Source organism: Carcharhinus amblyrhynchos, chromosome 2, assembly GCF_965287045.1.
Source record: "Carcharhinus amblyrhynchos chromosome 2, sCarAmb.v2.hapA, whole genome shotgun sequence".
In the NCBI taxonomy this organism is placed as follows: Eukaryota; Metazoa; Chordata; class Chondrichthyes; order Carcharhiniformes; family Carcharhinidae; genus Carcharhinus; species Carcharhinus amblyrhynchos.
Genome location: NC_137325.1, coordinates 8,601,753 through 8,615,913, shown reverse-complemented (window position 1 = coordinate 8,615,913; position 14,161 = coordinate 8,601,753). Strand labels below are relative to the sequence as shown.

At 40.7% G+C, this 14,161-nt stretch overlaps 1 protein-coding gene across 1 annotated transcript in view; it reads right to left on the bottom strand.

Moving 5' to 3' along the window:
• Positions 1-5,071: 5,071 nt before the first annotated feature.
• The window catches only part of ctnnb1 (catenin (cadherin-associated protein), beta 1), a 34,958-nt gene continuing 25,868 nt past the window's right edge, over positions 5,072-14,161 (bottom strand). The window contains exons 4-16 of the mRNA XM_080201894.1: positions 13,650-13,903; positions 13,162-13,400; positions 12,575-12,776; positions 12,354-12,498; positions 12,163-12,266; positions 11,455-11,793; positions 10,263-10,421; positions 10,057-10,176; positions 8,863-9,013; positions 7,987-8,108; positions 7,730-7,790; positions 6,009-6,235; positions 5,072-5,836 (exon numbers count right to left, since the gene is read on the bottom strand). Coding sequence (XP_080058020.1) covers positions 6,027-6,235; positions 7,730-7,790; positions 7,987-8,108; positions 8,863-9,013; positions 10,057-10,176; positions 10,263-10,421; positions 11,455-11,793; positions 12,163-12,266; positions 12,354-12,498; positions 12,575-12,776; positions 13,162-13,400; positions 13,650-13,903 — 2,105 coding nt within the window. The 3' untranslated portion in view covers positions 5,072-5,836; positions 6,009-6,026. The remainder of the gene's footprint in view (positions 5,837-6,008; positions 6,236-7,729; positions 7,791-7,986; positions 8,109-8,862; positions 9,014-10,056; positions 10,177-10,262; positions 10,422-11,454; positions 11,794-12,162; positions 12,267-12,353; positions 12,499-12,574; positions 12,777-13,161; positions 13,401-13,649; positions 13,904-14,161) is intronic.

The following is a 14,161-nucleotide window of genomic DNA, read 5'->3' as shown; positions in this document are numbered from 1 at the left end:
TTAGTGGTTCCATCTATGAAGTCCTTAGGAGACATGGTTTAGGCACAGCGATGAGTCATAATGTGCAACCTGAATTATGCATGAGATGCAGTGTATGGTTACACAATTGGCCCAGGAGAATTGTGGTAGAGATTGAGGCAATGTTTCGATGTGCAATCAACCATCTACATATTACTATCGGAAGTTTTGCAAAAAGCCAGATTCAGAAATTGGAAGAACGCCTGCAGAATCATTCCAAGTACAGATGCAACAGTGCTGGGGTGGCGGGGGTGTCTGTGGATAGGCCTGAAAACAGCAGCCAGAGGCCACCCGTCCTGGCCCCAAAAATTCCTGGCCAATCACAGGGCTGATAGCTCAGCAGCACCACCAGAAGCAGAGCTGAGGCAGCACCCTGACAAGGAAAATGTAGCATTGGCTGTGGATACATACCACCACCCACATCTTCTTGCACTATTTTACCCTCACCCCCCCCCCCCCCTCCCCTTCCTTTCCCATTGGTCAGTCCTTTAGTTTTACCCATTTAGCTCGGTCCATGGCCTGGCCTTTCCTAATTCTCAGTGTTACATTGTGTGTGATATTCTCCCATGAGGCACTTTGACATTTTATCACAACTAAAGGTTTTATATTAATTGCAAGTTGTCAAAGCAACTGATGGAAGGCTAGTTGGGGAATTTCACACATCCCCTAAGTTGTCTATCCTTATTGAAGAAACGAAAACCAGACATTCTACATTAGCTATTGTTTTGGGGTTAAACAGGTGTGAGCGTCACCAGATAGGTCAGCATTTATAGCCCATTCCCAAGTGACCTTGCTAAAGTGATGGCATCCTACCTTATTGAGCAAAGTCCATGTTGGGTTATGAATTACATGATTTTGAACCAGCGATGTGAAGGAAACGTGTTTAAAGCTCCAAGTCAGGATGTAAGTGAGTTGGAGGGAAACTTGCAGGTAATGGTGCTGCCATGTATCTGCTGCCCTCGTCCTTCCAAGTTAAAGGTCATGGGTTTCAAAGGTGCTGTTAAAGGAGCTTTGGTGAGTTATTGCAGTGCAGAATGTCAACAGCACATAGTGCTGTCACTGTGCATTCATGTTGGATGTTTAAGGAGGTGGATGGGGTGCCAATCAAACAGGCTACTTTGTTCTGGATAGTGCCAAGCTTTTTCAGCATTGGAGAGGCTGCATTCATCCAGATAAGTATTCCATCACACTCCCTTTTGGTAAACAGGCTTTGGAGAATCAGGTTACTTGCTGCAGAATTCCCAGCCTTTGACCTGTTCTTGTAGCCATAGTATTTGTATTGCATGTCCAGCTCAGTTTCTGGTCAATGGTAACTCCCAGGATATTGACAGAAGAGGATTTAGCAGTGGTAATGCTAAAGATTGTCATGGGGCAATAGTATTCTCTCTTGTTGGGAAATACCTGGCACTTGGGTGGCACAAATACCAATAGCCCTAGTCTGAGTATCGTCCAGGTCTTGCTGCACACCAGCATGGATAGAAATATTTATAGTCTCAAGAGAAACTAGAAGTCAAATGGCTGAACATTGTGTAATCGCTTCTGATCTTAGAGGGAAAGTCATTGATGAAGCAGCTGAAGCTGGTTGGGCCTAGGACATGACCCTCAGAAACTTCTGCAGTGACGTCCAAGCACAGATGATTGACCTCCAACAACCATTGTTGCAGTAGATATGACTCCTGCTACAAAGTTTTCCCCTAGATTCCCATGGGCTCATTGTGCCAGGACTGTGCCTTGACATAAATAATTCCAAAGCATTTTTACTAGTCTGCTTGTTTGATTTTAAAAAGCTAATTGTCAAACACATAGGAGTCAATAATTCCAGGGATAGGAAGAGTGGGGCTAACTGGATTATTTATTTTCAAATTGCCCAAATGGTTTCTTCCCATTATGGCAAAATCCCACCATTCATGGCATTTGTAAACTTGTTTAGCAACACAATATTCAGCACACTGTAATGCTTTGGGTATAATACTCACATATTCAATGTTTTAAAACAAAACCCCAAAAACTTGAGAAAATATCAACAGAAAATGTGCCTAATTGTAAAAATATTGAAAGTGACCAGGATATAGTTTCTTGAGAAGTTGCAGACTGCACATGGTCTACAATGTTGCTTACTGAGAGTGTTTGTACACAGATGACTGACTTAAATCTACTGCCACAACATCAGCCAACTCATCAGTTCCCATCATCTTCAAATAAACTTTCACCAACCTCATTTCCAAGTCAAGCATATGCTGCTAGAGTGCCTTATAAAAGCAAGTGTGACATTTATTTTGCCCACTACAGGTAAACATAAGAAATAGGAGCAGGAGTAGGCCATCTAGCCCCTCGAGCCTGCCCCGCCATTCAATAAGATCATGGCTGATGTCATGTCTCAGTTCCACATTCCCACCCTCTCCCCATAACCCTTAATCCCCTTGCCTATCAAAAACCTATCAACTCGCGTCTTAAATATATTTAGGGAGGCAGCCTCCACCACTTCAACAGGCAGAGAATTCCAGAGATTCACCACCCTTTGAGTGAAGAAGTTCCTCCTCAACTCTATTCTAAACCGCCCCCCCTTTATCTTGAGGCTGTGCCCCCTAATATCCTTGCATAAGTGCAGCAACCAGGTATCATAACACACCTACAAAGGTCTGCTGATCTCAGGCAGGAGCTTTTGGTTTTGGGGCAAGAAACAGCAGGAAAAATGCCACCCCACCTTTTTTTTATATATAGGCACAGTAAATGGACTTTAACCTGATGTTCAGACTAACAGGTTTATTTCGTAGCATGTTTCATGCTACAAAATAAACCTGCTGGACTTTAACCTGGTGTTGATTCTACTTACTGTGCCCATCCCAGTCCAACACCTGCAACTTCACATCACATCGTTTATGTTCATTAAAAGCATTGTTTTTTCCTTTATACAAACTTCTGGACAGTTGAAACCTAATTGGCTCAAAATGTATTCTTTGAGAGATTTTCCAAGAATGCAAACCTGGTGGATGATAGAATTTCATGTTTGAACTTTGGGAGCAGGTGCAGAACACAAGGTGGTTGCAATATTGTAGTGTTTCTCTTGGATCACGTTACATGTCCTTCACACCAAACAAAGCAGCAGAGCTCACATTGTGAAACTGCAATGCAGTTTTATACCTCTTTTATTAGAGTGGTGCTTCGAAAATTAGCAACATCCATTCTAGATGGAAAAACCCTATCAAGATCTTCGCTGGCTGCAGGAAGGAGAGCTTGTAGAAAAGCCAGATGTTTACAAGACATGCGTGGTTTGAGGTCAGAAGTGTACATGCTGGACTCAGGATTTAAAAAACAGAACATGTGATCAAATTAATTTTCCTGCAATTCTTTGGCGTATAACTCTAATAGGGTCTTTGCTTCATTGTAGAGCCTCAGGTGGTTTGTAGAACATTCAACTCCAGGATTATGGAGCATTATAATTCTAAATTGCTCCTTGCAATCTGCTACTCAAACGCCATGTATAAATGCTCACGAATGCTTCAGCAAGAATCATAACCATTACCCATATAGTCACTAGTGAACTGAAACTGTCTGAAGAAACATCCAGATCTTTGCACCATTACAAAATTGCTGCAGTTAATATTTCTGCAAGTTTTAGAACCGCAACCAAGTTTCAGAAAGATTCCTCTCAATATGTGGATTTAGCTTCTGGCCAGGAACATATTTTACTCTAACCTACTCACTCACTTTTCATTTAGCCAAGTCTTATTCAGGTGTACAATGACAAATTACAAGCACAAAGGATTGATATCCTTCTAGATTCACCCTCTATGAAATGTAATGGTACAGTCCACAAATTTACCCATTATTAATTTGAATCTTTTCATTAAGCAGTGCTTAAGGAGAATACTGAAGTTGTCAATTAGCTATGTGTTCATCCTATCATGGCTGGGCCCAAATCACCAGATTTTGGTGGTTGGTGGGGGGGCAGGGGGGAAGAGAAAGAGGAGGAAGAAAAGATAAACTGAAACTAGCAAGTGTTGAGCAAGAACCATGGCTACTCTTTTCACCCACATCATGTCACTGAAGCAAAGGCCAATTGCACTTACACTGCTGATGACAAGCAATTAACCTAAGAAGTCAGTGCATCTTTGTCATTATCCAGGGTTACATGAACATCACAATTCTATAGTTCCCCACAGCCATTTTCATAGTCCAAGCACGAGCCATACTACAATGCCTGATGTGTGGCCCATGGGCACATGTGGACATTAAGTTCAAGCATCCCAACCTATTACTGATTTCTCATTTGAATTTAATGGGCTTCAAGATTCAAAGAGTAGAATACTTACTGTTACCTCTGGTTTTATCTATTGGAGTCTGTGTACCAAGATCTGGATCAGCAACTTGAGAGAATTCTTAATTTTTTTGAACATGAATTTAAAAGCACAATGGCTTCATAGTCACACTTATGCAACCCATGAAAATAAAGCTTGGAGACCCCAGAATTAATAATTATATTCAGCCTCTGCACATGTGCAACCCCAGTCCGCGCACACTGCCCCATAGTATGCCCTCCCCCCCTTTAGTCAAGAGCTACCAAGAACAGAAGTGTCATGCTTTACCCATCTGCACATTACGTGGCCCATTGCTAAGGCTTACTGAAGGGTTTGAATGGAGGCCAGCAACCATCCCCCAAAATGTATCGTCTACTTGCTGCCCCTATTGACCAAGACATTAAATGGTAGACTAATCTGATAAGATGTTTGCAAACGTGTGTTTCGGAAGGAAAAACAGCTGTCATTAACAACTCTGGTCAAGTAAAAATGAATTTTAATGTGACTTTAAAATATCCAAGAATGTTTGACAAAAGAACTTGCCACGCAAGTCAATGCCCCTTTAAAATAAAATGACCATAAGAGATTCAGTGCATGAATGAAGCATCCTATAGAAAAACTTCGGGAATTTTTAACCTTTTTTTATTCAATCAACTTATACATACTTGAAATTTATGTAAGAGGAGACAAAATTCCTTAAACTATATATAAACTTAATATTGGCGCTCTAGTAATTAAGTCACTCACACAAAAAATGAAATAAGTCCAGTTTAATTCTGTTTCTACAACCGCATATTTCCAAGAAGCATCTGCATTGCAGGATACAATAGATTTTGGGGGAGGGGTGGAGGAGTGTCCTCTCATTAAACTATTACAACCACTGCAGAAATGACAGTTCTACTGCACCCTCCCAAAAATCCCGAGGAAGAAGCAATATTGATCAACACGTTTTATTTCACCTGCTTGCATTTCTCAGCGTATTAAAAGTAACCGCAAGTGGACTTTCATCTAATTTCACATTTTTTAATACAAAAGCTACACAGTGTTACACTTCAGAATACAATTAAATCTATTATGAATTAGTGCTCTACACAATTACTTCAGTTATTAAAAATCAAGGACGGCTATAACATTGCCACTATAACTTAACACTACAATACTATGTTAAAAGGAATATCATTTACTACTCTATTCTACTTTAAAGCAAGCTACATCAGTACCATTACAGAGATTTTTAAAAAATAATAAAAAATGTTAACAGGCAAGGCTAGAGTTTTTAATAAGTTCCATCTCTTGATCCAATCTTGAGCGTTCTTCAAAGTAGGCAGCCATTTCCAAATCCATTCCCTCCAATACTCCTCGACCAAAAGGACCAGAACAAAAAGTTTACTTTGACTGTTCCCATAGGAAACTCAGCTTTTTGTTAGTGTCAGGCACTTTCTGAGAAACTAGCCCACCCCTCGAGCCCTCTCAGCAATCCTACAGGCCAATCACAATGCAAGTTCATTCAGACAGTATAACTGCAGAAAAGAAGAGAAAACTTGGTAACTACTCAGCACGAGAACAAAAGACGACGTGTCAATTTTAGTCAAATTTTACCTAAAAATTGCAAGTGGAAATTATAATGCTGCAGCAATAGTGAAAAATTAGTTAATGCAATTAATAACTCTCCAGCCTTTTACATGTCCATACCTATTATGCAGATTATATTTACAAGTCTGTATCAAACCAGGCCAGCTGATTACTGTCACCTGGGGGGAGCCCATCCATCAAGTCCTGGGCATGTCCAAGGTCTGGCAGCCCATCAACTGGGTATTCAGCACCGGGATGGTGACCACCCATGTCATGCTCCATCATCGGGTCAATACCCATGGTGTCCTGTCCATATCCTCCTGGATGGTAAGAGCGAAAGCTAGGATCTATATTCTCAGAATGGTAGGGGAAGCAAAAAGGGAAATGGGTTAAGCAGGGGGCATGGGAGGGGGTAAGATGGGAGGAATAAAAGCAGAATAAGAATAAATGTGAGGCAATAAAAAACAGCAACTATCAAAGTGTGAGAACACATTTCATATCCTCCAGCTTCTAGCTGCTCTGCCAAGTTAAAAAGCATGAAAGGCCAAGGCCTCATTCATTACTCAACAGTTACTGCATTGTTCAAATACAGCAGCCTTTTCTTTTGGAAAGTGGCTGCACAGATACAAAGCACATTGTTGTCAGCAGCATACCAGTGATTCAATAAACCATACCAACTATATACAGGGGAAGCATGCACAGTGAATATTCAAAGACCAAGGAGTACTCTAACAATACAAATATGAAAACTTGTGCTAATCACAAGGGTTGTTGGAAAAAAGTCAGCAACTTCTTGTAGTCTTTAGTAACTTCTGAAACTATTCTGCTTCCAGGCATTTCAAATTTAACATGGAGTTAGGAATCTAGATTTGTGAAGATTGAAACCTTAAATCAGCATTTTTCCACAAAGAAAACCATCTGTTGCTCATTAACACCAGTTTGTTACCATTTCCAAAGAACTTCACTTGCACCTTTAATAAAAAGGTAACATTAAATTGAGGGTTCCAATGCAAGCCTGAGCTTTTCAGATTTCAGTTTACCCAAATTACTCCATTTATATTCTGAAACATAATCCATATCCCTCGTTCTGTTTTAAATTTCTCTAGTTTATTTTTCCATCCACCTCCTCTAACTGTCACTGTTCAGTATCTGCCAGTCAATGTTTTAAAACTGCATTCCTTTGATATCCTACTTGAGTATTTCTCCTAATTGGCCTCCATTGTAAAGGGAAGGCCCAATCCTACTTGAATCATGGCTTGCAAATGTTCAGGAATCTGATCAACAGACATGGAGCTGGCTACAATTTCTGAACAATAGCTTTAAAAAACAAACAACTTTTATCAAGCAAAGCCAAAGTACTCATTTTAAAGAATGCATACTTAGTGATAAACCTTCTTGCAGCATTACTTTGCTGTCTGAATAACGTAAAACACAAAACTCATTCAACTTCACATTCAAATGCTAGGCTCTGCAAAATGGCACAGCGGGGGGGTGGGGGTGGTGGTATTTAGTACAGCTCCACTGCGCAGCCTCTGGAAGTTGCCTTAGAGTGGATCTTCATTTGCCACTGTTCACAGGCACAGCAGCACTTTCAATTGTTAAACCAGGGGCCTGCGTAAGCTGCTGTTATTGCCTCCCATGCTGAACAGGCTGCGCATATTAGATGCGTAACCACTTAATTTCTAGCTTAGCTATTTATTATTCACAAAATGTAATGTAATAACGGAACTTATAGCAATTTGCTGAATTCTAGTTCTCTAAACTATTTAAATACTAACACTATTATTCCTTCTGAACTAAACTGCATAAAAACACCAACTGTTAGGATAAAGACAACATACCATCTGAACGGTATCCAAGAGGTTCACCTTGGCCTCCCATGTCAATTCCAAGATCGCCTGCCTGTTTCGAACGAAGTTTTGAAAAAGCCAAATTATATTTGTCTTTCAACAATGCCTCAAGCATTTCTGTACACACTCATACAACAGACTAGCACACTATGGGACAATCTTAAATCAAATAACTTTCAGTATTTTAAGACAAAGCTAAATATTCTTCAGGAAAATAAGCAGGCACAAACTGCCCCTGGGAAGCTCACCTCATTCCAGGTCATAGGCTCAGTTCTGAACAGCGAGCTTGTAAGTTCAACAGAGAGGCGTTTCTTATAATCCTGTGGTTTATCTTCAGACATACGGAACAATACTGCTGCAGCATAGGTGGCTATACAAGTACAAATTAAACTGTTTCAATTTATATTTTTATTCTGTTTGACATATTCAACACAAACTCCAAGTATCAGTTCCAAGGTGATTTTAACCCACGCACACCCTTGGGAATAATCTGAACAAATGCAAAGAAACCAGAGATAATGTACATCTTACGTCACAGGAACAGCCAAAAATGAGAAGGCAGCCATTCTGGATTATAAAAACAAATGGTCAGATGTGAAATATTGCAAATGCTGAAAGCTAAAATAAAAACAATGCTGGGCATGCTCAGTGCATCTGTGTAGAAAGAAATGGGAGTTAATGCTTCAGATTTCAATAGAGTAGTCAACCTGAAACATCAACACTTTCTCTCTCCACAGGTGCTGCCAGGCCTGCGGAGTATTTCCAAACACTTGTATTGATGGTTTATTGCTTTGGATTTGTGGTGTGCGATCCAGAATTTTAAGTCAATACTAGTACCGGCTTATTCTACTGATGGCCGCATTGTACTGGCATCGGCCATAGATTAAATGGTCTGAAATCTAGTACCATCCACCGTTGGAACTTTGCTCCAATAGCAAATTCACATGAGGTCAGTGGAATTCTTGGTGCTTTTGCACACACCAATTACACAACAGACACGTCAGACTGGATCAACAGCTTTCAATCATTCTCTCTCTCACACAGGCTTTGTACAGACGTTAGCTGTCAAATCTCATTAATCATGCACCCATTATTCAATAAGTTTGCCATTTTGTTATACTCACCAACACCTTCATTTCTGGAGTGCAGCAGCTCTGTCAGAGGAGCTGTGGCCCCTTCAGCCTCAATGGCTTCAGCTGCTTCCTTATCCTGTGCCAATTCACAGAGTACACCAGCAGCCACCCGTTGGATATTCTCAATTGGAGAGTACAGTAGCTACAAGACAGAAGTTTACAACTAAGCCTGTGGATTTTTATATTTGATGTGCTATTGCATCTTGCATGGTAATGAAGTTAGAATCTAATTTTAAACAAACCTGCATCAATTGTCAAGTGGGTCACCAATTATTCTTGTAGTTAGATGCAATCAGGTAAAAGTAGCAGAATCCATTTCCAGTTCCAAAGCAGATACAAAAGCAATTTCTTGTGGTACCTACATCTCCTTCCCAAACTACACACAATAGCTGTTTTTATTTTAAACATCTTCATTAAACTAAGATTCTGTTCACATCCCATGACAATACTGCAAAGAATAGTAAGGGAGTTAATCTGCAATGGCCTACTCATTACTTATCCCTTCAATCAACATCTTTAAGAATAGGTTGCTTGGCCGTTATAATATTTCTGCCTATGGGTGCTAGCTGTGTACAAAATGAGCAGCCACATTTCCTACATTACAACTGTGGCTAGACTTAAAGAACTAAATTGGTTCTGAAGTGTTTTGCAACAAGGTTGCAAAAGGTGCTATAGAAATGTAAGTCTTTCTTTCTAGATTTCAGGGAAGTGAGCAGGCTTAAAAGTGAAGCAGGATGCTTTCTATGCAGAGTGCTGTTGATAATTGGACAATGTAAGCGGCTCCAGTGGAGAGTGCAGATTCACTATAATGTTTAACACAAGACAGACATGTCAGCTACCCAGACTTTATAGATACATGCATGCACCATACAGATTAGAAAAGGCAACGGTTCAATTTCTAGTCAGTGCTGAATTAGTTATGTCAGGTAGCTTGGGTTAGGAAAGGGGAGATGTAATGGTCAAAGTACTCAACTGATTGCTCTGCAGCAACACTCAAAGGAAGGACACTGGAGGAGCTGTATATGAATCAAGGATGAGGTTGAGCTCAACAAGTTCTTTACCACCATCCCCATGTGCCCTAAACACAAGCCTTCTGAGAACAATAATGGGCAGTTAAATTTCAGATTATGACCCATATCTACTGGACAGAGTAGGCCAAGAAAGAAAAGATGCAAAATGAATTACCTGTACAAAGAGTGGAATGGTATTGAGTCCTCGAATAACAATCCTGTTGTGAACGTCACGTGCAAGGATATGAAGGGCTCCGGTACAGCCTTCCACTATCTCCTCCATCCGGACACCCTCCTAGCAAATAAAAGTCAGGGAAGATTCTAAATCCAGATGCCACTCTTTTGGAATACATCATTATAGATATTCCAGAATGTGATTACCACAAACTGCTGCTGTGTGCCTCCCATTGATGTGCGGCGCTGGGTGTCTTGGTGTGCCCTAACCAGCAGTTGAACCAATCTCGGAATGGCACCTTGCTCACGAAGTGGGGCATGGTTAGCTGGACACAAGGCCAGATTACGGATGAGACCAACAGTAGCCTAAAGGAGCAAACCACAGAAGCCATTAAATGTTCAGACATGATTGTCTTGCAAATCCTTCAATATTCACAGGGCCAATTTGGGAAAAACAAATACTGGCATTGCAACCAACAATCACATCCTCTGGAGGAAAATAAAAACAAGAGCACTATCGTTTCAAACAGGTCTCCAAAAGGGCTTTTACATTCAACACCATAAGTGATGGATGGGAATCAATATTCCTCTATTTTTTTCTTCAGTATGCAGCCCCTTTAAATTCTTTTGACCATCTGCGCGTGCACAGAAATTTAAAGGGGCCAACTTGTATATGGCGTGTTTCGGGTTGCTGCATGGTTACACGGTAGCGCAGCTTAAGAGGGAACATTGCTGTGAATTGAAATAAAGGAAACTTCTTTTATTCTGGAACACATGATGGAAACTCGTCTGACATCAGATTCTTCAGCCAAGGATATGCTTGAAGTTACAATGACAATAAAACAGATTTCTTAACAGTTAAAAATGTAATTTTTTTTTACATACCAAGTGAAAGTTTATAAACTAGCCTCCTGAGTAAATGTTCTGAACCAGCTAGGAAGAGTCTCCATACAGGTGCTTAATTTTCAGTGGGCTGGGGGTAGGGCCCTACAGGTAGTTTCAGGATCTGGGGGTTCAAAGATGTTCTCAGGCGTGGAAGAATCATTAGGATTCCTAATGAATAATCCTACTGCACAGGTACATGTAGACACAGGGAAAGAAAGGATCAGCCCTGTCATGAACACACTGCAGGTCAGATCATATCAACCTTACAAGTGGAAAATCAGGGTATTACAGGTCTGCTACTGCCCAAAGTAGATACCCCAATGCTTATTGTGGGTGACAGAGACAAAGGGCAAGAAAATCTGACCTCTAATTTTTGATGAAGCTCTACATTAGAAAACTAAGTGAACTAAAGGGGTGGACTAGGAGATTGCTAAAAATATCATGAACAGCAAATCCATCAGCTTTTCATGGCATTTAATTTTCTCAGCTAAAGGAAAATATTCTGGGATAGTACCTTAATCAAAGGCCAGTGTGATGGAGGGTGCAGGAGTTTAACCACCACAGGCAGCCCATAGTGGAGGCGTACAGCATTTTGGGCCATCTCTGCATCTTGATGTCTGCTTGTCAAATGACGAAGAGCACAAATGGCAGGTTCAGTGATGTCTTCTCTGTCACCAGCTCGGAGGACAGTGCGCACCAGAGCCTCAATACCACCAACCTGGCACACCATCATCTTGTTCTTGTAGTTATTACATGTCAGGTTAGAAAGTATACCTGCGGCACATGTCACAACATTAATATCATCTGATCCCAAGAGCTGGACAAGGGTTCCGAGGAGACCTTCCATTCCCTCCTGAAAATGAAAACAAAAGTGATAAAAAATGCCCAAAATAATGAAATAGGATTCTCATTGGATTTCTGAATCATTATAGAAAATAAACAAAAACTGATCCAAGCAATGACAGCCAGGATACTAAAGCTAGTTCCTTTCAATACGATCTCCAATGCAATCATACCCAATTGTTTTTAATGCTCAGAACAGCAAAGTCTACCCACTCCCAAATTCTCTGGACAGTAGCATATTTCAGAAATCTAATCACTTACTACAAGCCTTTTAAAAGCAGTCATCTGTTCAGTGAAAAGAACGGCTAGGAGGCAACATAATCACCATTTAACAATGCACTTCCTTCCCTCATCCATACACTAAAATTAAAATAGTTACCTGCTTAGTAGCAGCATCTGACAGATTTCTCAGAGTCCAGAGACAGTTCTGAACAAGTCGCTGACTTGGGTCTGTAAGATGTAGTCCAAGAGCCTGCATGCCACCTGAAAAGGAGCGGAAAGTAGTTTAAAAATTGCTATTTGTCTGAAGTCAACAGTAATAAATCCAGAAAGGCTCGACCTTTCACTCACCAGCTTCCACTATTGCAGGTTTGTTACTGGAGCAAACAGACAGAACTTTGAGCACTCGGCTGGTGGTCCACAATAATTTCTCATAAGTATAGGTCCTCATGATGTTCACAAGTGCCTGGGGCCCTCCACTTGCTAGAATGATCAACTATAGCATAAAATAGTCTTTTAGTACAATTGAGGCTAACAAGTGTTACATATAAACATATGGTTTTAATACTTACCTTGCTTTCTTGGTTGCCATAAGCCAATATCTGAAGGCAATCTGTTGTGATGGCCAAAAATTTGACATTGGTCTTATTTAGCAAGGCAACCATTTTCTGCAGCCCACCAGCCAGACGCACTGCCATCTTGGCTCCTTCCTGGTGGAGCAACAGGTTGTGAAGGGTTGTTATGGCATAGAATAGAACAGAATCCACTGGAGACCTACAAAGATGATAGGAAAGTGACTCAGTTTATTAAACATATCCAATTAGATACTGTGAATTCAAATGCAAACAAAATCTTCTGGATTCAATAATTAAAAGAATTTGAAAACTGTTCATTTAAAAATATTAAGTATTTATCTTTTGAGCAAAGGCTCAACCCATTATAAAGCTGAGGTAATCAACATTTTTTGAAAGAAATCAATCATGACGAGTTTAAGATCAAACAAACAGATGCTCTGATTTCCTCTCTAATGGGGAGTAGTACTTGGCTTCTTCTCATACTCATGCAGACAATCTCTGGCACAAACCAGAGCCTCAACCTTTCTGTGCCAAAACACAGACAAGTTCAATTTAAACTATCAGTCCAGAGTCTTAACACCCACCCGAGCATTTTCACCAGGGCAGGGATGCCTCCAGATTTGAAGATAGCCAACAGCCCCTCACGATGGTGGGACAGGTTATGCAGAGTTCCAGCTGTGCATCGTGCAGTCTCCACATCATTGGTATTCTGCATGGTACGGACAATAGCGGACACCATCTGAGGAGAACGCATGATGGCATGGCGAGAAGCTTCTTTCTTTGACAGTTGATGAACCATCACGGCAGCTTTGTTTACTACAACCTAAAACAGAAGTGGGGAGGGGGTGAAAAGAAAAGTCAGTATACAATAATTACCAGACCTGGAGAGTTCAGGTTGTAAAGCTTTACACTGTTATAGTTAGATTAATTTACAAAAATAACACCAGCTTTAATCTCAGCTGTAAAATTACTTCACTAAACTCAGCGACTAAGACTTGCTGAATATTAAGACTGATAAACCTATGACAAAAATGGCCGCTGAGGGTCAACCGTTCTGTACAAATTGCTCTACCTGGTCCTCATCATTGAGCAGTTTTGTCAGTTCTGGGATAGCACGGGTAGCCAGTTCAGCGTCATCTTGATAGTTGATTAGGTTAACAACGGCATGCTTCAGCATCTGTGATGGCTCAGCCAAGCGCTGCACGTTGGTTGGGTGAGCAGCATCAAACTGTGTTGACGGAATCTGCATGCCTTCATCCAATGTTTCAGGAAACATGGCAGCACGAACCCTCTGGGCTCTTGTCATAGCATATTGTCCATCAATATCTAAAACAGGATAAAACAATCACAAACCAAATAGATGAAGATCAAATCTTACTGTCCATGAATATTACTGTATTCAAAATTAATACATTGAGAAAAGTTACAGTGCAGAAAGAGACCATTCAGCCCTTCATGTCTGCATTGGCCAAAAGCAGAAAATAAAGTAGCTGTTCACTTTAGCCTTGCAGGTTACCGCACTTCAGATGCAGATGTAGTTATCTATTAATGAAAAGCATCAAGGGTGGATTCATTCCTCCATGT